Raw genomic sequence first — 24,050 nt, 5'->3', positions numbered from 1 at the left:
CATGATGTGGAGGAGCCGGTGTTGGACTGGGGTGGACAAAGTTAGAAATCACAAAATACCAGGTTACAGATCAACAGGTTTATTTGAAAGTACAAGCTTTCGGAGTGCTGCTCCTTCATCAGATAGCTAGTCAGGCAGGATCATAGGACACAGAATTTATAGTAAAAGGTCAAAGTGTCATACAACTTGAAAGAAACTCTGAGATTTACATATTAATCAATCGAAATCTGCATTCCCATTCTAAGTGATTAAAGACTTAACAGGAATCTAGGTTTGTTCAATACATCACATCAGTTGTATGACACATTGATCTTTTACAATTAATTCTATGATCCTGCCCTACTAGCTATGAGATGAAGGAGCAGCGCTCCAAAAGCTTGTACTTTCAAGTAAGCCTGTTAGACTATAAACTGATTTTTAACTTGGGAATGTTGGTTGATAGATAAATTCTGACCTCGGATAGCAAGGAGAAATCTATTGTTCCTCCTCGTAAATAGTGACATCGGATTCTTCTGCATTCACCTGAGAGGATGGACAGGGATTTTCCCAATTTATCATCTGAGAAACCATATCTCCAACTGTGCAGCAACACCTCAATCCCAGATTTTGGAGTCAAGGCTTTGGATGGAGATGTACAATCTTCAGTTCAAAGGCTACCATGTGAGTCATAGCTAACACTATTTGGCAGTGCTCTCCCAAACCCATAGGTCGCACTCACAAAACCTTTAAATCTAGATGAGAATATAAAGTCCCAATTGAAAGCTGAGTGCAGTACTGAGGGAGTGCTGCATTGTTTGAAGTGTTCAGCAGAGGTGAAACCAAATCTCAGTCACTTCTTGAATCTCAAGGATGGCGATGGCACCCTTTTAAAGAGGAGGAAGGGGCTATATTCGAGGGCATTTCAAACTCAAAAACCAAACAAAGGCATCTGTTTCTTCAGATAGGGGTCTTTATAAGATCAGGATTGCTTCCTCTTTCTCAAGTTTAATAATTTTGTGGAGGATTGGGGCACAGTGCCATAATTGAAAATGCAGTCCAATTAAACTTTTTTTATGCACGTCCTTAATTCTTAGCATGAAAAATGCTAACCTGGTAAACCAGGTGGCCTTATAAATTACCTCAGCCCAATACAATCGGAAACAGATGTGAAATGTTCGCAGTAATTAATGAGAACAAAGTGAGTAATCTCAGGGAAGGAAGTTTTTCACCACTGGCGCTGGTTCCTTTGAAAAGCCTGGCAAGAATGCTGAATGGTTATGTGGCTGCAGAAGTGAAATTCCAAACTTTCTGAGCTTTATTCTGAAACTAAGGTCACAAATGTTAAAAGCACTATCATGTTTCCCAATGGAAAAAACGTTATAGATGTCCATGACCTCCTGCACAGGAACCATAGACTATGTCCAATATTTAGTGCACAGTGCATTGAAGTCTCATTGCAGTACTGGCAACTTGCACCCATCATTCATTATCGGTTAACACCCAGTACGCTACTCTGGTCAGTCCAGACACTGGCCCACAAAGAAAGAAGAATTCATTTTCTAAATCCCTTTTCCACTCTATTGATGATCAGTGAACTCTCAGTTTCTGCTGGTGCACATGAAGCAGCTCCTGAATCTACGCCTTCCCATTCCATCATATGATGGGATCCCACTCCTCATTGTGACATTGACTTATTGCCATTTAATTCACAAATGGACCATCAGACTGTGGTGACATCAACCTTTACAGTTTTTCTCCTTCTGTGATTTCAGTGACCTTTCCAAAGAGGAAATAGTCCATCTCTCACGTAACTTCAAACTGAGGGAGACAGAATCATAAAATCAGAGCCAGGACAACTGGACGAAAAAGCTGGCATTAATACTTTCTCCTCATGAACAGCAGCAGAAATCAGAAATTCTCTGCTTATAAAACATATGTCTATCAAAGCTGGAGGGTAATTTTAGGACTGAGATTGATATAGTTTTATTAGATTGAGGAATGAAGGGAGATGGAGTTGAAGTTAAGTCATAAAACATGGAGCTGTGGAGCACAGGAATAGGCCCTTTGGCCCACGATATTATGCCAAACACAATGCCAAGATAAACTAATCACTTCTGCCTGTGCATGGCCCATATCGCTCCATTCTTTGCTTATTCATGTGCTTATCTAAAAGCCCCTTAAATGCCCCTATTGAATCTGCCTCCAGCACTACCATTGGCAGTGTGTTCTGGGCACTTACCACTCTCTATGTAAAAAACTTGACCCTCACTTCTCCTTTGAACTTTCCCCCTCTACCTCAAGTGCATGCCCTCTAGTAATACATTTCAACTATAGGAAAATAATTCTGACTGTCAACTCTATCCATGCATTTCATAAACTTCTATCAGGTCAGTGGAATTACTTTTACAATTCTTTCATGGGATGTGATTGTTGCTGAATTCATAGCCAATTCATATTTGGACTGAGGGTCTTGCTTGGCCATTTTAAAGGGCATTCAGACTTAATCACATTGTCATAGAATCCCTACAGTGTGGAAGCAGGTCATTCAGCCCATCAAATCTACAATGACTCCCTGAAGTACATCCCACCCCCTGCTCTATTCCTGTAACCCTGCACTCCCATGGCCATTCCACCTAGCCTCTGGGTAATTTTGAATTGCCAAATGACCTAGCCTGAACATGTTTGAACTGTGGGAGGAAACTGCAGCACACGTAGGAAACCCACACAGACACAGGGAGAATGTGCAACCTCCACACAGTCACCCGAGGGTAGAATTGAACCTGGGACCCTAGCACTGTGAGGCAGCAGTGCTAACCACTCAGCCACCATGCTAGTTTGGAGTCACATGTAGGCCAGAAAGTGTAAGGATGGCAGACTTCCTTCCCTAAAGGGCATCAGTGAACGAGATGATTTTATTTTACAACAAATTGATTACATTTTCATGGTTACCACCACTGAGGCTATCACAGATACAGGTCAGGCTTGAGGGCTGAATGACCTTCTCATGTTACTAACTTACTGGAATTTCTCACCAGACACCATCGCTGAAGCACAAAATACCCTCAGGAGTTGCAGGGGATACAAGGAAAAGGCTCTTTACCAGGGCTGCTGGAGATCAGTAATCATGGCAGCCTCATCACTACCACCCACACTGTCAACAACTTCAGAAACTCTCAGCAATGCTGTGGCAGTGAACACCAGCCATTACAAAACACTGTTCATATAAATCCAAGTCTGCAGTTATGTTTGTTATAGTTTGGGCAACACTAGCACACAGCAACGAGTGACAATTGGGACACATACATCTGTCAGCTTTCCAAGTTGCTGCAAAACATCTGCTTCTGATCTAGGCTGGATGTTTACTGCATCCACTTGAAAGCAGGCCAGCACGTTTTGAGAAGTAACAGCCTTCCCTTCAGTACATTCGGTACTATTTAAAACCTTATAACCTCCCTCTTCCCAGCAGCAATTTCTTTCCTTCTCTTTGCAAGAAAACAACTCCCAGAAATTATATCAGAAAATAAACAATTCTTTAAAAGCACACCTTCCTCAAATTATACGGCCTATATTTACTGAAGCCACTGGTTCTTATTATGCTGCAAGAAGCTTCAGTTTTTTTAGATTAAATTCCCGACAATCTGGAAACAGGCTATTTGGCCCAACAAGTCCACGAGTAAAAAGTGAGGTCTGCAGATGCTGGAGATCAGAGCTGAAAATGTGTTGCTGGTTAAAGCACAGCAGGTCAGGCAGCATCCAAGGAACAGGAAATTCGACGTTTCGGGCACAAGCCCTTCATCAGGAATGAGAAAAGTGTGTCCAGCAGGCTAAGATACAAGGTAGGGAGGAGGGACTAGGGGGAGGGCGATGGAGATGTTATAGGTGGAAGGAGGTCAAGGCGAGGGTGATAGGCCGGAGTGGGGTAGGGGCGGAGAGGTCAGGAAGAGGATTGCAGGTTAGGAGGGCGGTGCTGAGTTCAAGGGAATCGACTGAGACAAGGTGGGGGGAGGGGAAATGAGGAAACTGGAGAAATCTGAGTTCATCCCTTGTGGTTGGAGGGTTCCCAGGTGGAAGACGAGGTGCTCTTCCTCCAACTGTCGTGTTGTTATGTTCTGGCGATGTAGGAGTCCAAGGACCTGCATGTCTTCGGTGGAGTGGGAGGGAGAGTTAAAGTGTTGAGCCACGGGGTGGTTGGGTTGGTTGGTCCGGGCGTCCCAGAGGTGTTCCCTGAAGCGTTCCGCAAGTAGGCGGCCCGTCTCCCCAATATAGAGGAGGCCACATCGGGTGCAGCGGATGCAATAGATGATGTGTGTGGAGGTGCAGGTGAAATTGTGGCGGATATGGAAGGATCCCTTGGGGCCTTGGAGAGAAGTAAGGGAGGAGGTGTGGGCGCAAGTTTTGCATTTCCTGCGGTTGCAGGGGAAGGTGCCGGGAGTGGAGGTTGGGTTGGTGGGGGGTGTGGACCTGACGAGGGAGTCACGAAGGGAGTGGTCTTTGCGGAACGCTGATAGGGGAGGGGAGGGAAATATATCCCTGGTGGTGGTGTCCGTTTGGAGTTGGCGGAAATGACGGCGGATGATACGCTGTATACGGAGGTTGGTGGGGTGGTAGGTGAGAACCAGTGGGGTTCTGTCTTGGTGGCGGTTGGACCATCCATAACCTCATCACCTCAGGGGATCTCCCATCCACCGCCTCCAACCTCATAGTCCCACAACCCCGCACCGCCCGTTTCTACCTCCTGCCCAAAATCCACAAACCTGACTGCCCCGGCCGACCCATTGTCTCAGCCTGCTCCTGCCCCACCGAACTCATCTCCACATACCTCGACACAGTTCTGTCCCTTTTAGTCCAAGAACTCACCACCTATGTTCGGGACACCACCCACGCCTTCCACCTCCTCCAGGATTTTCGCTTCCCTGGTCCCCAACGCCTTATCTTCACGATGGACATCCAGTCCCTGTACACCTCCATCCCCCATCACGAAGGACTCAAAGCCCTCCGCTTCTTCCTTTCCTGCCGCATCAACCAGTACCCTTCCACTGACACCCTCCTTCGACTGACTGAACTGGTCCTCACCCTGAATAACTTCTCTTTCCAATCCTCCCACTTCCTCCAAACTAAAGGAGTTGCCATGGGCATCTGCATGGGCCCCAGCTATGCCTGTCTCTTTGTAGGATATGTGGAACAGTCCATCTTCCGCAACTACACTGGCACCACCCCTCACATTTTCCTCCGCTACATCGATGACTGTATCGGCGCTGATTCGTGCTCCCACGAGGAGGTTGAACAGTTCATCAACTTTACCAACACCTTCCATCCCGACCTCAAATTCACCTGGACTGTCTCAGACTCCTCCCTCCCCTTCCTAGACCTTTCCATTTCTATCTCGGGCGACCGACTCAACACAGACATCTACTATAAACAGACTGACTCCCACAGCTACCTGGACTACACCTCTTCCCACCCCGCCCCCCCTGTAAAAACTCCATCCCATATTCCCAATTCCTTCGTCTCTGCCGCATCTGCTTCCAGGAGGACCAGTTCCAATACCGTACAGCCCAGATGGCCTCCTTCTTCAAGGACCGCAGACTCCCCCCAGACGTGATCAACGATGCCCTCTCAACGATGCCCTCCACCACATCTCTTCCACTTCTCGCTCCTCCGCCCTTGAGCCCCGCCCCTCCAACCGCCACCAAGACAGAACCCCACTGGTTCTCACCTACCACCCCACCAACCTCCGTATACAGCGTATCATCCGCTGTCATTTCCGCCAACTCCAAACGGACCCCACCACCAGGGATATATTTCCCTCCCCTCCCTTATCAGCGTTCCGCAAAGACCACTCCCTTCGTGACTCCCTCGTCAGGTCCACACCCCCCACCAACCCAACCTCCACTCCCGGCACCTTCCCCTGCAACCGCAGGAAATGCAAAACTTGTGCCCCCACCTCCTCCCTTACTTCTCTCCAAGGCCCCAAGGGATCCTTCCATATCCGCCACAATTTCACCTGCACCTCCACACACATCATCTATTGCATCCGCTGCACCCGATGTGGCCTCCTCTATATTGGGGAGACGGGCCGCCTACTTACAGAACGCTTCAGAGAACACCTCTGGGACGCCCGGACCAACCAACCCAACCACCCCTTGGCTCAACACTTTAACTCTCCCTCCCACTCCACCGAAGACATGCAGGTCCTTGGACTCCTCCACCGCCAGAACATAACAACACGACAGTTGGAGGAAGAGCGCCTCATCTTCCTCCTGGGAACCCTCCAACCACAAGGGATGAACTCAGATTTCTCCAGTTTCCTCATTTCCCCTCCCCCCACCTTGTCTCAGTCGATTCCCTTGAACTCAGCACCACCCTCCTAACCTGCAATCCTCTTCCTGACCTCTCCGCCCCCACCCCACTCCGGCCTATCACCCTCACCTTGACCTCCTTCCACCTATAACATCTTCATCGCCCCTCCCCCAAGTCCCTCCTCCCTACCTTTTATCTTAGCCTGGCCTGGCACCCTCTCCTCATTCCTGATGAAGGTCTCCGGCCCGAAACATCGAATTTCCTGTTCCTTGGATGCTGCCTGACCTGCTGTGCTTTAACCAGCAACACATTTTCAGCCCCAACAAGTCTACACCAACCCTCCAGAGACTAACCAACCCTTACATTTACTCCTGACTCATGCACCTAACCTATACATCACTGAACACTATGGGCAATTTAGCACGGCCTATTCACCTTCTTTGGATGGTGAGAGCAAACCCACAAAGACATGGGGAGAATATGCAAACATCACACAAACAGTTGCCCAAGGTGGGAATTGAACCAGGCTCCCTAACACTGCGAGGCAGCTGGGCTAACCACTGAGCCACCAGCTGAGAGGTTTTTCTGGGAGTTCAGAGTTTCAGTGGTTTCAGGAGAGACGAGATAAATGTTCAGGAATTGTCCTGCTTATCCTTTTGTTTGGTGGTGACATGCGGTGGTATGGATGTTTGCACAGATTAGTTTCAGAATGCCTTGATGGCTCAGGAAGTAAATAGCTCAGCCACACAAGTCAGGTACAGCCCTCTGATTGCCTGGTTTTAATCCGTCCACCACTGAAGGCCATACCTACAGCTGTTTGGGAGATAAGTCCTAAAATTCACATCCTAAACCTTGCCACATCTTTATACAGCTCCCTCCACTTTTAAGAAACTTCTAAAAACCCATCTCACTGACCATACATTGTTCACCTGCCCCACTCAGTGTCACTGTGTTTCTGGTAATGTTCCTGTGATGCCCCTTGAGACGATGTCCTATGATTAAATGGATGATATAAATGAAACTTTGTGTTATGGTAGCTCAGAATCCAATTCCTGATCTGTGCTGGAAAAAATCGCTGTGCTCCTGAAATGCTCGCTCAGCTCACTGCTCTGATTTTCGTTTATTTATTCCTGGGATGTGAGCAATATTTTCTGCCTGGTTCTCCTGCAAAGCTAGCAGTTGATTGATTTATTGTTGTCAGTTGTTTCGAGATACAGTGAAAAGTGTTGTTTTGCGTGCTCTACAAGCAGCTCTACAAGTACCATACAAAGTGTATCAGGGTAGCAGAACAGAGTGCCGAATACAGTGTTACAGCTGCAGAAAAAAGTGCAGAGAGAAAGAGAGAGGTCAGAATTAACATTTGACAGGTTTGTTCAAAAGTCTGATAACAGTGTGGAAGAAGCTGTTCTTGAATTTGTTCGATGTGTAATCAAACTTTCATATCTTCTGCCCTATGGAAGAGAGTGGAAGACAATATAACTGGGGTGGGAGGGTATGATTATATTGGTTGATTTCCCGAGGCAGCAGAAAGTATAGCTGGGGTCAACAAATGGAAGGCTGGTTTTCATGATGAACTGGGCTGTGTCCACGAACCTCTGGAGTTTCTTGGAGAGTTGGGAAGAGCAGTTGCCAAACCCTGGATGCAGTGATGCATCCAGGCAGGATACTTCCCATGATGCTTTCTATAAAAATTGGGAAGCGTCCTTGTGGCCATTCCGAATTTCCTTAGCCACCTGAGGAAGTAGAGGTGTTGGTGTGCTTTCTTGAACCTCGTGAGAACTAGTCTTTTTCAAGACGCCACTGTGGGATGTGGGTACTTTTGTGGGTGGCTATTTCCAGAGGGCAGTTAAGAGTCAGCCCATTGTATGGAGTCACAAGTCGATCAGATAGGGACAGAGGATTTCCATCCCCAAAAGAGGCAAGTGAATGAGATGGGTTTTTATGACAATGGTGACATTTTTCAGTAGAGTGTTGTCAAGGCTGGAGAATTGTAGCTACGAGGAGAGGTTTGGGTTGTTTTCCTTGAAGCAGAGAAGGCTGAGGGGTGACATGGTTGAAGTGTATGCAATTGTGAGGGGTAGAGATAGAGTAGACAGGATGAACCTGTTTCCCTTGGCAGAGAGCTCAAAAATCAGTCATCGATTCAAGTTAAGTGGCAGAAGGATTAAAGGGGACATGAGGAAAAAACTTTGTTACACAGAGGGTGGCGGATGTCTGGAATTCACTATCTGAGCTAGTGGTGGAGGCAGAAATCCTAAACTCTTCTAAAAAATACCTGGATCTGCACCTTAAGTGGTGTAAGCTGCAGGGCAATGGCTTCTGTGTAGACAGATGGGATTAGAAAGGGTATCTGGGTGTCAATGGCTCAGTATTGACAAGATGGACCAAGAGATGGGTCGTGTCATCTCTATGATTCTATAGTTACGTGGTCAAGATTAGGCATCATTCCAGATTTCACTGAACTCAAATTTCATTGGATTTGAACCCACATTGATCAGGGGCTTGACCATCTGGATCACTAGTCCAATGACAATACATTATACCACTGGCTGTTAAATTAATGTCATGACTAGAGATAGGCACCCACTCATGTAGGTCACAGAGCAACCCGAAAATGATGATATCCTGTTTTGTTACTATCCAGCAACACTTGTCAGAAGTACGCACAGCATGTGAGACTTTGTTAACTCTTTGTTTATAAATAACCCAATGATACTCACTACAAAGGGTGCTGATCTCCTATAGAACCAGTTCTCGATGAGTCAAAACACTCAGAAGGAATGATGGAGATGGGAAAGTGAGAGAGGGCAAAGGCAAGAGGGGAGAAGGTGAGTAGGGGCAGGGGGATGGTCAGAAGTAGAGGAGAAGGGAGAGTGAGAAACACTAACTTACCTTTTCTTCTTTGTGACAATAAGAACATCATTGAACAGGAAGAAGTACACCTGCTGCCTTGACATGCGTTTGGAAAAAATTCCTGTGTCCTCAACGAAGCCCATGAGCTCACCTCTCTTGGATAAAAATCGAGAGGAAGAGACCAAGGGAAATGGCTAGGGAGAAAAAATAGCAGATTGTCAGATCAGACAGCGAGAGAGTGCCAATAACAAGTATTGATGCCATCTAATGATTCCCTCCTCCAATCAAAAAAAAGGACATTCAGAAAATTAACATGGTCAGAATGTTCACAATAGGATTTAGCAGGAACATCTAAATGTCTCCTGTCACTCAACAAATTATCTGTTCAGATCACAGAAGAATTTATTATTTTACTTTTGTAACAGTTGCCTCTGGAAACAGTTGGAAATGCAGGTTCTCAGATAAGCAAGCAACACCTTCAGCATTTTGTCATTTATCATAGGTTTCTGGTATGACAAATCAAACAGTTCCTCTTGCATAAATCCAATTAAACTCAGCAGGATGGTGCTGGGCTTTTCATGAATAATGGACAGAGACAACACATTGCAGAATAGATTTTTCCAACCTGCCTGCTGAGATCTATGCATATCCTGCCTGGGCCTGTCACATAATCGATTAGTAAATGGCTTTTTATAAAAATTTCATTTTTGTGACACGGGGGGTGTCACCAGCAAGTCCAGCTTCTATTGACCATTTCCAGTCACCCTCGAGAAAGTGGTGGTGAGTCATCTGTTTGAACCACTGTCATCTGCTGGAGATGGCTTAGCTCCCACAGCAAATCTTTTTGGAATAAATAATATTTATTCATAAAAATATCCAAAAGCACATTCCAAAATATTTCAAATCACACGTAATGAAAAATGCAATAAAATGGAACTTTTCTCTGTTGAGTACGTGTGAACAAAATGGCAAGGGATGGAAATCTACACAGTAAGGTCGAGAAGAGAGAGAAGAGACATGGAGAGAAAGAGAAAGAGAGAAACAAGAGCCAAAATAAAACGCAGTATGGAAAAAAAAGAGGCAAAGAATTCAAGGGCATAAATCAAACAAGGCCACATGAACAGGAATAAAGATGTTTAAAAAACAAGCCTTAAGGTCTTGTGTCTTAATACACAATTTACTTTGCAATTAAGTAAATGAATTAGTCATGCAAATGCACAAAAACAGGTATGATATATTTGGGATTACAGAAACATAGTTACAGGATGACCAGGGACAGGAATTGAATATTGCTTTTCGGAAAGACCAAGAGGAAAATGAGTTGGGGTAGCGTTGCTGGTTAGAGCACAGTAATGCAAGCATGAGGAAGGATATTAGCTCTGCCGAAATAGAATCTAGATGGGTAGTGCTTACAAACACCAAGGAACATCAGTAAACAATAGAGGGGGCTGCATATAGACTCCCAAAATGTGGCACTGACATTAGATTAGATTACTTACAGTGTGGAAACAGGCCCTTTGGCCCAACAAGTCCACACCGACCCGCAACCCACCCATACCCCTACATTTACTCCTTACCTAACACTACGGGCAACTTTGTATAGCCAATTCACCTAACCCGCACATCTTTGGACTGTGGGAGGGAACTGGAGCACTCGGAGGAAACCCACGCAGACACGGGGAGAACGTGCAAACTCCACACAGTCAGTCGCCTGAGGCGGGAATTGAACCCGGGTCTCTGGCGCTGTGAGGCAGCAGTGCTAACCACTGTGCCACCATGCCGCCCACGTCATTAAACAGAAAGTGGGGATACAAGCAATAAAGGTACAAATGAAATTGCAAGCAACTTTAATTTATATAAAGATTTGGCCTCAATGTAGACTTTCACCCACGAGATGACTCCAGAGTGGTCACCCAGCCTTGACAGCCTTGAAAGGCAGCCTGGGGTGGTCTGGAGTCAAGATTCAGCGCAGACTGGAGGTGCCAGCGTGCACTGGGTTGAAAGGACTGTTATTCTGAACTTTTTATTTCTCTATTTTTCTAATTTATTGCTATAATCTGTAATGCTGGACTTTTTTCTACATTTCTATGTTGCACTCTCATGTGCCTCAATCCAATTGCAATATACCTGTCATTTACAACATACCTTCAGTGACAAAGACACAACCCAAGGAGATCTTGAATTTTGCAGTCCCTTGGAATACTATGGCTGTCAGGCAGGAAACTGCAGGGTTTTGTCTCAACGAAAATGAAAGAACTGCAATATATTTCCAACCACTGCAGCATCATCAGTGTACAGAAGTTCTCTGATCAGCACAAGTTGCACTTTTACGTTATCTTTCAATCTGGATAAGTTGAGGACTTGGCTGACTGATAGTGCTTAAGGTACAAAGGTTTATATCAGGCATAGGTCAGTCAGAAAAAAAACAGAATCAAGTTTAAGAAATTTCACTTCATTCCTGATCTTCAAACTGTCAGAAGTGGGGCAGGAAATGGAAAAGGTGCCATAAATGTTATGAATCGATATAATAGCCTGCCAGCTATCCCTAGTAGCCATACACTTAGATGACAAACAACACGAATTCGAATGGGACAACACCACTATTATAGGGCAGGCCAAACAGAGAACAGCCAGGGAATTCCTAGAGGCATGGCACTCATCCATGAATTCTATCAACAGACACATCGAACTAGACCCTATATACCGACCACTGCAGCGGACAGCAACTGACAACCGGGAGCGGCAGATTCAAACCAGTATAAATGCCGGAGGAATCAGCACAGAAGCGCTTCACAGGAGGCTCCCAAGCACTGAAGATGTCACCTATAATGTGGTGTTTGTGTCATGCATATGGTGTGGGACAGAAGCTTCACTCCAGTACAACATAAGGCAGTCAGGAAGCTATGGCAGGAGATAGAAATTTCGATAATTCAATAGTGGTGTTGAAGACTTTCCCTACTGCAAGTGATTCAATGGCCTATTTGATCTCAACTGATAGCAGTTGCGTACAAAGCTCAGAAATCGCTGCAGAACATCATCAAGCATATAACCATTTAATCTGAGCATGGCTCGGGTGTAGTGTTCTACCAAATGGACCTTTTGCCTGTCAATGAGTATGTCCCCAGAACTCTGGACCTCGAAGGAGCAGCTTTGGTGATGGTAGGAATGAATTCTGTGTTGATACCATCATACATAGTACGAAGGTTACCATTATCCCTGTTACCTTGTATCTCATCACATCGACTATTTCAACACTTTTCCATATGAACATATACAATCCAACAATGATATAAAAACTTTGTGAATGGTGCCCATGTGAAGCTTTTCACAAAACAAACTCCTTTTAGCCTGATGATGCTCTATGCCAGCAATGACATCTTTGTTCAATAAAGTATACTTCCCATGCCAAACATTAAATAAACTGTTCCTTGAATTGTAGATTGAATAATAGGAGCAGCGGGAGATTTAATTCCAACCCACATTAAACAAAACGTGACAGGTTAACAGAAATTAAAGTAATGGCTTCTCTCGCAGGTCCTGGTCTACGCAGCAATGCATAATTGGTTGGAATTTGTTTGGTAATTCTGATTGCTTTGACAATTTTATAGCTTCATTTTTTTTTCAGTGGCAGTTGGAGTGGGAGGAGCAACAGCGATGATCAGAGGCCCAATCGGAAGGTAAATTTTAAAAGATATACGTTAGGGCAGTTGAATGTTCCTCCTGCAGAATGTGGGAGGTAAGGGTCACCACTAGTGTCCCTGCTGACTGTATCTGTGGGAAGTGTACCCAACTCCAGCTCCTTGAAAACTGCATTAGGCAACTTGAGCTGGAGCTGGATGAACTTCGGGTCATTTGGGAGACAGAGGAGATTATTGAGAAAAGTTACAGGGAGGTAGTCACACCCCAGCAATAAGGAAAAGGTAGATGGTTACCATCAGAGGATGGAAAGGGAACCAGCAGGCAGTGCAGGGAGCCCCCTCTGACTGTTCCCCGCAACAACATATACCATCCTGGATACTGTTGGGGGGGATGACTTATCAGGGGTAAGCCATGGGGCACAGGTCTCTAGCACAGAGTCTGTCCCTGTTGCTCAGAAGGGAAGGGGGAAGAGGAACAGAGCTTTAGTCACTGGGGATTCCATAGTTAGGGGGACAGATAGGAGGTTCTGTGGGGATGACAGAGAGACTCACGGTTGGCATCAGGATTTGTGATGTCTCTGATTGTGTTTTCGGGATCATTGAGGGGGAGGGGGAGTAGCCTCAAGGCGTGGCCCACATAGGCACCAACAATATAGGTAGGAAGAGAGATGGGGATTTAAGGATGAAATTCAGGGAGTGAGGGTGGAAGCTTAGAGTTAGGACAAACAGAGTTGTTATCTCTGGTTTGATGCCCCTGTTATGTGTTAGTGAGGCAATAAATAGGGAGAGAGAGGAGTTGAACACGTGGCTACGGGGATGGTACAGGAGGGAGGGTTTTAGATTCCTGGATAATTGAGGCTCTTTCTGGTGTAGGTGAGACCTCTACAAACAGGATGGTCTTCAACTGAACCAGAGGGGTACCAATATCCTGGGGGAGGGTGGGTTGAAATTTGCTAATGCTCTACAGGTGGGTTTAAACTAATTCAGCAGGAGGTGGGAACCAAAATTGTAGTTTGAATGTACAGGAGGGTAAGAGTAGTGAAGTCAGAACTAAGATTTCAAGTTCGCAACAAAGCACTGGCAAGCAAGAAGTTGGTTTGAAGTGTGTCTACATCGACGCCAGGAGGATCCGAAATATGATGGGTGAACTTGCAGCATGGGTTAGTACCTGGGATTTTGATGTTGTGGCCATTTCAGAGAGATGGGTAGAGCAGGGACAGGAATGGTTAATGCAGATTCTGGGATTTAGATGTTTCATAAGAGCACAGAAAATGGTAAAAGAGAGGGTGGAGTGGCACTGTTAGTCAAGGATAGTAGCATGGTTGCATAATGGATGTTTGAGGACTCATCTACCGAGGTAGTATGGGCTGAGATTAGCAACAGGAAAGGAGAGATTACCCTGTTGGGAGTTTTCTATAGGCGTTCAAATAGTTCCAGAGATGTAGAGGAAAGGAGAGTAAAGATGATCCTCGATAGGAGAGAGAGTGAAACGGTTGTTGTTATGGGGGACTTTAACTTTCCAAATTTTGACTGGTAATACTATAGTTCAAATACTTTAGGTGAGTCAGTTTTTGTCCAATGTGTGCAGGAGGGTTTCCTGACAGACTAACAAGGGGTGAGGCCACATTGTATTTGGTACTGGGTAATGAACCCAGCCAGGTGTTAGATTTGGAGGTAGGTGAGCACTATGGTGATTGGTTATGTTTACTGTAGTGAAGGAAAGGGATAGGAATGTACTGTAGGACAAAAGTTATAGCTGGGAGAAAGGCAATAATGATGCAAATAGGCAACATTTAGGATGCATAGGATAGGGAAGGAAACAGCAGGGGATGGGCACAGTTGAAATGTGGAGCTTATTCAATGACCAGCTACTGTGGGTCCTTGATAAGTATGTACTGGTCAGGCAGGGAGGAAGTTGTAAAGTGTGGTTTACTAAGAAAGTTGAATCTCTTGTCAAGAGGAAGGAGAAGGCTTATGTTTGGATGAGATGTGAAGGCTCAGCCAGGGCTCTTAAGAGTTACAAGTTAGCCAGGAAAAACCTAAAGAGAGAGCTAAGAAGATCCAGGAGGGAACATGAGAAATCATTGGCAGATAGGATCAAGGAAAACCCTAAAGCTTTCTGTAGGTGTGTGAAGTTGTGCGTGGAGTCAGAGGAGATAGGGGAAGGGCTAAATGAACACTTTTCATCAGTATTCACACTAGAAAAAGACAAAGTGGTCATGGAGAATACTGAGATACAGGCTACTAAACTAGATGGGATTGAGATGCATAAGGAGGAGGTGTTCGTGATCCTGGAAAGTGTAACATAGACAAGTCCCCTGGGCCAGATGGAATTTACCCCAGAATTCTCTGGAAAGCCAGGGAGGAGATTGTGGAGCCATTGGCTTTGATCTTTATATCATCATTTGTCTACAGGAATAATGCCAGAAGACTGGAGGAAAGCAAATGTTGTTCCCTTGTTCAAGATGGGGAGTAGAGACAACCCTGGAAATTATAGACCTGTGAACCTTACTTTGGTTGTCAGTAAAGTGTTGGAAAGGGTTATAAGTGATAAGATTTATAATCATCTAAGAAGGAATAAGTTGATTAGGGATAGTCAACACGGTTTGTGAAGGGTAGGTCATGCCTCACAAATCTTGTTGAGTTCTTTGAGAAGGTGATCAAACAGGTGGCTGAGGGTAAAGCAGTTGATGTGGTGTATATGGATTTCAGTAAGGCCGTTGATCAGGTTCCCCATAGTATGCTATTGCACAAAATACGGAGACATGGGATTGAGGGTGATTTAGCAGTTTGGATTATAAATTTGCTAGCTAAAAGAAGACAGCAGGTGGTTGTTGATGAGGAATATTCATCCTGGAGTTCAGTTACTTGTGGAATATTGCAAGGATCTGTTTTGGGTTCACTGCTATTTGTCATTTTTATAAATGACCTGGATGATGGCAGAGGAGGGTGGGTCAGTAAATTTGTAGATGACACTAAGGCTGGTAGACTTGTGGATAGTGACGAAGAATGTTGTAGGTTACAGAGAGACACAGATAAGTTGCTGAGCTGGGCTGAGAGGCAGCAAATGGAGTTTAATGTGGAAAAATGTGAGGTGATTCACTTTGGAAGGAGTATCAGAAATGCAGGTTAATGGTAAGATTCTTGGTAATGTAGATGAGCAGAGAGATCTCAGTGTCCGGGTACACAGATCCCTGAAAGTTGCTGATAGGGCTGTTAAGAAGGCATATGGTGCATCAGTTTTTATTGGTAGAGGGATTGAGTTTTAGAGCCATTAGATCATGTTGCAGCTGTACAAAACACTGGTGTGGCCGCATCTGGAGTATTGCGTACAGTTCTGGTTATCACATTATAAGAAGGATGTGGAAACTTTAGAAAGGGTTCAGAGGAGATTTACAGGGCAAGTTTTATGAGGAAAAGCTGAGGGACTTGAGGCAGTTTTCATTAGAAAGAAGGTTGAGAGGTGACTTAATTGAGACATATAAGATAATCAGAGGGTTAGATAGGGTGGACAGTGAGAGCCTTTATCCTTGGATGGTGATCGCTAGCATGAGGTAAAATAGCTTTAAATTGAACAGTGATGGATATAAGACAAATGTCAGAGATAGTTTCTTTATTTAGAGAATAGCAGGGGCTTGGAATGCACTGCCTACAACAGTAGCAGACACACCAACTTTAAGGACACTTAAATGGTCATTGGATAAACATATGGGATAATGGAGTAGTGTAGGTTAGATGGGCTTCAGATTGGTTCCACAGGTCGACGCAACATCGAGGGCCGAAGGGCCTGGACTGCACTGTAATGTCCCATGTTCAATAACCACTGTAGTGGAAAAAATTACAGAAATACAAAGATAGTGCACAAGACAATATTTCTGTATGCCTACTTAAACAAAGTCATGTTGACAGCAGTTAAAATAGGTCAGGCAAAAAGCACGATAGGCTGACAATGAGAAGACTTGAAAAGTGATTTACATGCTACAGAAAGGAAACAAAATTTGCATTTATCTTATCTTTACACTTATAGGCTGCCATACATTTCAGAACTGAAAACAACTCAAACTGTTTCATAGCCAGTGCTGGTTGAGTCATGCCTGCAATAAAAGCAAATACAGGAGGAGGGGGATGGGAGTGGTGCAGAAGAAAGATGGAGCAGGAGAAAGCCTCATGGCCCCTTACAATCTCTTGGTTGGCCCCTGGGCATTCCTTCTCTTCCCTTCAGAATCTGGGAATTTGCTACCATCCCCAGCCCCGTGTCTGACATCCCTCTTCCCATCACAAAACAAAATCATGAGTTACCCTGCGCATGACATCACACTTAAAGTGCACATGATGAAACCAGTGCCTGCAATGTGCGGCTTTCAATGAGCACACACATGATTAGTTTCCAGTGCTCAGTGACAGCAGTCAATCTCTTTTTTTCAGTGTCTGGCCGAGAGGGCAGCTAGGTTTAACACTTCATTTCCAGAAACTGTACTGGATTAGCCATATAACAAGCAGGCCAGACACGAGGAGTCCTGCCATGAGTAACTCCTGTCCTGACTCCCCAAAGCTTGTCCATCATCTATAAAGGACTGTGGTGGAGTCTGGATGAGTGGAGCTCCAAGAAAACGTGGCACCATCCAGAACAAAGCAACCCACTTGATTGGAACCACATTGACAAGCATTCACTCCCTCCACCACCGATGCTCAGTGGCAGCAGTGAGTACTGTCAGCAAGATGCACTACAACAATTCACTGGAGATAGTTAGAGGGCACCTTCCAAATCCATGGCCACTTCCATTCAGAAGGACAAGAGCATCAGACACATGGGAACACCACCGCCTGCTAATTCCTCTCCGAAACAGTCCGTATCCTGAATATATCGCTGTCTCTTCCCGGAACTCTCTTCCTAACAGTATTGTGAGTTTATCCGCACCAAATAGACTGCAGCAGTTAAAATTGTCAGTTCACTGTCATCTTCTGAAAGACAACTAGGGACAGGCAGTAAATGCTGGCCCCGCCAGCAGTCCTCACAGCTCATGAATAAATTTTTTAAAAATTAATTGTTTTAAGATATTATCACCATATGTCTTGATATCTTTAATATCTGAGACCCTCTCAGTATCTGTCTTGAATGCACTCAATGATTGAGCCTCTAAATCACTCTGAGGCAGAGAATTTCAAAGTTTCACTGCTCTCTAAGTGAAGAAAACTTTCTTCATCTCAGTGCTAAATGACTTGTCTCCTGGTTCTCACCCTACCAGCCAGTACAATTATCCTTTCCACAACTATCCTGTTGAGCCGTGTAAAAATTATATTTGCTATGGTAGTACAACAGCTCTTGTGAAACCAAAGCATTTAAAGCCCACTCCCCTCCACCCCGTTCTGCTATGGCAACCCTGAATTCCAAAGATAACAACCGTCCTTGTTCCATGTAAGGCTGCCGTGCAAATGCTGTGAGTTATGTATTTCCTGTAATTTGGGCATTACTAAACGATGTCTGACCAAGTATAAAGACTTGTATTTATACAGCGCCTGGCACAATCTGATATTTCCATGTACTTCACAACCACTGTTATTAGATTAGATTACAGTGTGGAAACAGGCCCTTCGGCCCAACAAGTCCACACCGACCCGCCGAAGCGCAACCCACCCATACCCCTACATTTACTCCTTACCTAACACTACGGGCAATTTAGCATAGCCAATTCACCTGACCCGCACATCTTTGGACTGTGGGAGGAAACCGGAGCACCCAGAGGAAACCTACGCAGACACGGGGAGAACGTGCAAACTCCACAGAGTCAGTCGCCTGAGTCGGTAATTGAACCCGGGTCTCAGGCGCTGCGAGGCAGCAGTGCTAACCACGTTATAAAATAGGAAACACTGCAGCAAACCATTCTCACACAGCCAAGTGTTAATTAATGAATCCAGTCAGGCTGAATGAGGAACAACTGCTGACGAGGACACTGCAGAGGAACTGTCCTTTTCTTCAGAACACTGTCATGGATCTTTTATGTTCAGGTCAGAGTGTAATTTGATCCCTCATTTGCTTCTAAATTCCAAACATAGCACATCTGACAGTGCACTTCCCCTTTGGTACTGGACAGCAGTGCTAACCTAAAGGATGGAATATGGCACCTTTTGACTCAAAGAAAAGACTGCTACTCCATGAGAACTTGCGCACAGGAAGATTACATGCAGAATGAAAGGTCAGATCCCTCCAATTTACCTGCTGTATTAGAATCCCTACTGTGGAGAAACAGGCCCTTCGGCCCAACAAATTCACACCAACCCTACAAAGAGTAACCCACCCAGACCTATTCCCCTACACTTACTCTTGACTTATCCACCTAACCTATACATTCCTGAACACTATGGGTAATTTAGTGTGGCCAATTCACCCAACCTGCACATCTTTGGATTGTGGGAGGAAACTGGAGCACTTGGAGGAAACCCACGCAGACACAGGGAGAGAATGTGCAAACTCCCCACAGTCAATCGCCCGAGGCTGGAATCAAACCCAGGTCCCGTGCTGTGAGGCAGCAGTGCTAGCCACTGAGTCCCCGTGCCACCCCAACTTCAAGAGAATGGCAACTGTTATAGTGAAATTATTCAGCACTGATGGAACCAGTAATGGAGATGCACTCTTTTCTCCCTACTCATAAACTAGCTTTCCTTCTTAACTTTACTGCACAAACCTTTTATTTCAAAAGAGGCACTAAAACTGCTGGAAGTCGCCAATTCCATTTGTGTCCCTTTCTGCAAAATGTGCCATCAAATTTAAGTCAGGCCAAATACATGAAGAAACAAAGGATTATAGAAAAAGAAACACTTTGAACAAGAGATTCTTTCTCCATTCTTTGAGATGATGACAAGAATGCAACCATTTTGATTTAAGTTGTTTATGTCAGCTCAGGGAATTTGAATTCGCTGTCCTTTGCTTTTCTGCCAGATTGTCAGTAAGCAACACTCTGGATACATTGAAAACCTCAGATCTAGTGACATTTTAATGTGGCAAATTAAATACAAAAAGGCTGCATTGTAAGGCTGAGAACAGCAAAGGCAATTTGCATTTAGTTGAGAGGATCCTACAAGTCACTAGCTACTGACAGGAATTTGTGAATGAGCTCCTTCCCACTCCAGTCCATGGAATAAACAGCTAATGAAACATTTCTCCCCAGTTTGGGAGCCGCCTGAAATGCATCTAACAGCTGAGGTGACAGTGAGGGTATCTCTGTGTGAACTAAAGCAAAGGGTGGGAAAATTCACCTTGAAAAGCACCTCGAAAGGTGAGGACCAATATGGACAATGGCAGAATGAACTAAACAAGAAGAAAATACACACATGAATTGTGTTTGTGTGTGTGTGTGTGTGTGTGTGTGTGTGTGTGTGTGTGTGTAAAAAGTTTTAGGGAATGGTTATTTCATCTTGTAGGAAAAATATCACACAGTGCTCTCTCACCCTGCCTCCACCATGCTTCCAGCCAATGCATCCCAAACTAGGCTGTACACTGTTTGAAAAGGTTTTCTCTCACCTCGCATTAACTTCTTTTTGCAAAACACTGAAACTGTTCCCTCTAATTCTCAATCCATTTATGAGTGGAGACTGTTTCTCCCCATCCATTCTGTTCAGACTCCCCATGATTCTGACAACTTTGATCAAATCTGCCCTCAGCCTTCTCTTCTCCAAAGAAATCAGACCCAGCTTCTCCAATCTATCCGCGTAACTGAACTTTCTCCTTTCTGGTACCATTCCCATAAATTTCTTTTCTACTCTCTCCAATAGTGTGATGCCCAGAACTATATACAATACTCTAGCTGAGGTCTAACCACTGTCCAATATTGGTTCTGCATAACGTCCCTGATCTAGTATTCTATGTCCTTAATAGTGAAGCCTAGAATTTTGTATACTTCAATTGCAGCTCTCTCTTTCTGTCTTGCCACCTTCAATGACTCGCTGCTTCTGCATATCCTTTCAAACAAGATTGATCTGTCCATTCCAGCAACTGATTAATCTTATTTGAAGGTGCACACTACCCTCCTTACAATTTACAATTCTTCCAAGATTTGTGTCATCTGTATAGTTAGAAACTGTCCTTTGCACATAAAGATCTGGATTTATTAATATACGTTCAGGAAAAATAGGAGTATTAATACTGACCCTAGGGAATCTCCTCTCCAAACCTTGCTCCAGCCTGAAAAATTCTCATTAATCATTGCTCTTTGTTGCAATCACTCAGCCAATTTGTATCCACGTTATTGTCCCTTTTATTCCATGACCTACAACTTTGCAATGGTTAATTTGGTCTCAATCCAATTCACTAAGCCAATGTCAGCAGTACATATCAGTGACTTCCGACGCATGTCAAGAATGTGATGAATGCTCCCCACCTGCCTGGATGGATGCAAGTCCAACAACACTCAAGAAACTTGACACCATCCAGGACAAAGTAGCACGGGCTTGACTGGCACCACGTTCACAAGTATCCACTCCCTCCACCACCAATGCTCAGAAGCAGTAATGTGTACTATCTACAAAATGCACTGTAGAAATTCACCAAGATTCCTTACACAGCACCTTTCAAACCTATGTCCACTTCCATCCAGAAGGACAAGGGCAGCAGATGCATGAAACATGACTTCCTCTCCAAGTCACTCACCAACCTAACTTGGAAATATACCACCATTTCTTCAGTGTCACTGGGTCAAACCCAGTGGAACCTATTCCCCAAGGGTATTCGGGGTCTACTTTGGACAACAGTTCAAGGCAGCAGCACCCCACCACCTTGTCCAGGGAAAATAGGGATGGGCAATAAATGTTTTCCCAACCACATTCCATGAATGCAGTTGAGAAGTTGAATTAGTTGGAATTATATTTGCTGAAATTCAGAAGAATGAGAAGCTACAAAATTCTAACAGAATTAGGCAGGCTAAATGCAGGAATGATGTACCTGGTGACACAAGGTCACAACCAGGAATCACATTCTGAGGATATGGGGTAAATCATTTCGAACTGAAATGAGGAGAAATTTCTTCCTCTAGGGAGTGATGAGCCTATGGAATTCACTCCCACAGGAAGCAGTTGAGGCCAAGACATTGTATGATTTCAAGAAAAAATTGGATATAGCACTTGGGATGAAATGGATCAAAGGATATGGGGGAGAAAGCAGGAACAGGTTACTGAGCTTGATGATCAGCCATGATCGGAATGAATAGCAGAGTAGGCTTAAAGGGCCAAATGGCCTACTCCTGCTCCTATTTTTCTGTTTCAATGTTGCTAAATCCTGAGATTTCCTTGGCCCTCTTGCCAGATCAGTGGGTGGCAGCCTTGACTGAGAAAGCCCACATCTCATGGCCAATTTGTATGCAACAACATGTCTTTTTGTACTGGTGTAAATGTAAGGGCATTGACCACAATTTGTCATCTGTAAAGAATAAAACTTGGGCGGCACGGTGGCTCAGTGGTTAGCACTGCTGCTTAACAGCACGAGGGACCCAGGTTCAACTCCAGCCTCGGGTGACTGTGTGGAGTTTGCACATTCTCCCCGTGTCTGCGTGGGTTTTCTCTGAGGTGCACTGGTTTCCTCCCACAGTCACAAAGATGTGCGGGCAAGGTGAACTGGCCATGCTAAATTGCCCATATTGTTAGGTGCATTAGTCTGAGGGGAAATGGGTCTGGGTGGGTTAGTATTCAGAGGGTCGGTATGGACTTACTGGGACAAAGGGCCTGTTTCCTCACTGTAGGGAATCTAATCTAATGGCTGGCAGCATTCCTGACACACTTAGAAGACCATGGTCTCTCTTCAATGCAAAGGCAGGAAATATTACTTCATGGAGGTTCAGGGCCAGCACTGCCTCACACTCAAGACTCACTGACCTTCAATAACAATATCAACTTGCAATTCTACAACATGCTTAAACATCGAAAATGTTCAAAGGTACATTGTAATTTGAATGAATTTTCTCAGTTCCAAAAAGAACCACTAGATGGAGCACCAGCTGAACGATGGCAAAGTATAGGTAAAAACAATGACAGCAGATGCTGGAAACCAGATTCTGGATTAGTAGTGCTGGAAGAGCACAGCAGTTCAGGCAGCATCCGAGGAGCAGTAAAATCAACGTTTCGGGCAAAAGCCCTTCATCAGGAATCAAGGTAGAGAACCTGAAGCGTGGAGAGATAAGCTAGAGGAGGGTGGGGGTGGGGAGAAAGTAGCATAGAGTACAATAGGTGAGTGGGGGTGGGGGTGAAGGTGATAGGTTGGGGGTGGGGGGGAGGATGGAGCAGAAAGGTGGAAAAAAAGATAGGCAGGTAGGACAAGTCATGAGGACAGTGCTGAGCTGGAAGTTTGGAACTGGGGTGAGGTGGGGGAAGGGGAAATGAGGAAACTGTTGAAGTCCACATTGATGCCCTGGGGTTGAAGTGTTCGAGGCGGACGATGAGGCGTTCTTCCTCCAGGCGTCTGGTGGTGAGGGAGCGGCGGGGAAGGAGGCCCAGGACCTCCATGTCCTTGACAGAGTGGGAGGGGGAGTTGAAATGTTGTGCCACGGGGCGGTGTGGTTGAATGGTGTGTGCGTCCCAGAGATGTTCCCTAAAGCGCTCTGCTAGGAGGTGCCCAATCTCCCCAATGTAGAGGAGACCACATCGGGAGCAATGGATACAATAAATGATATTAGTGGATGTGCAGGTAAAACTTTGATGGATGTGGAAGGCTCCTCCAGAGCCTTGGATAGAGGTGAGGGAGGAGGTGTGGGCGCAAGTTTTGCAATTCCTGCAGTGGCAGGGGAAGGTGCCAGGATGGGAGGGTGGGTTGTAGGGGGGCGTGGACCTGACCAGATAGTCACGGAGGGAATCGTCTTTGCGGAAGGCGGAAAGGGGTGTGGAGGAAAATATATCCGTGGTGGTGGGGTCTTTTTGGAGGTGGCAGAAATGTTGGCGGATGATTTGGTTTATGCGAAGGTTGGTAGGGTGGAAGGTGAGCACCGGGGGCGTTCTGTCCTTGTTACAGTTGAAGGGGTGGGGTCTGAGGGCGGAGGTGCGGGATGTGGACGAGATGCATTGGAGGGCATCTTTAAGCACGTGGCAAGGGAAATTGCGGTCTCTAAAGAAGGAGGCCATCTGGTACGTTCTGTGGTGGAAGTGGTCCTCCTGGGAACAGATACGGTGGAGGCGGTGGAATTGGGAATACAGGATGGGCAAGAGTGATGATGAAATTCTTTTGTTGAGTTCAATGAACTCTGGTTGCAGAGGGAGTAGTGAGGGAGTGCTGCACTCTCAGAGATTCTGTCTTTCAAATGA

At 45.2% G+C, this 24,050-nt stretch overlaps 1 protein-coding gene across 2 annotated transcripts in view; it reads right to left on the bottom strand.

Moving 5' to 3' along the window:
- The window catches only part of LOC132821443 (rho guanine nucleotide exchange factor 26-like), a 207,575-nt gene that overhangs the window by 39,260 nt on the left and 144,265 nt on the right, over window positions 1-24,050 (bottom strand). For both annotated transcript variants that reach the window (XM_060834030.1, XM_060834031.1), the window contains exon 11: window positions 9,172-9,326. In XM_060834030.1, the coding sequence (XP_060690013.1) occupies window positions 9,172-9,326 (155 nt within the window). The remainder of the gene's footprint in view (window positions 1-9,171; window positions 9,327-24,050) is intronic.

This window comes from Hemiscyllium ocellatum, chromosome 13, assembly GCF_020745735.1.
Source record: "Hemiscyllium ocellatum isolate sHemOce1 chromosome 13, sHemOce1.pat.X.cur, whole genome shotgun sequence".
NCBI lineage: Eukaryota > Metazoa > Chordata > Chondrichthyes > Orectolobiformes > Hemiscylliidae > Hemiscyllium > Hemiscyllium ocellatum.
The sequence above is the reverse complement of the archived record's forward strand: the minus strand, read 5'-3'. Positions and strand labels throughout refer to the sequence as shown.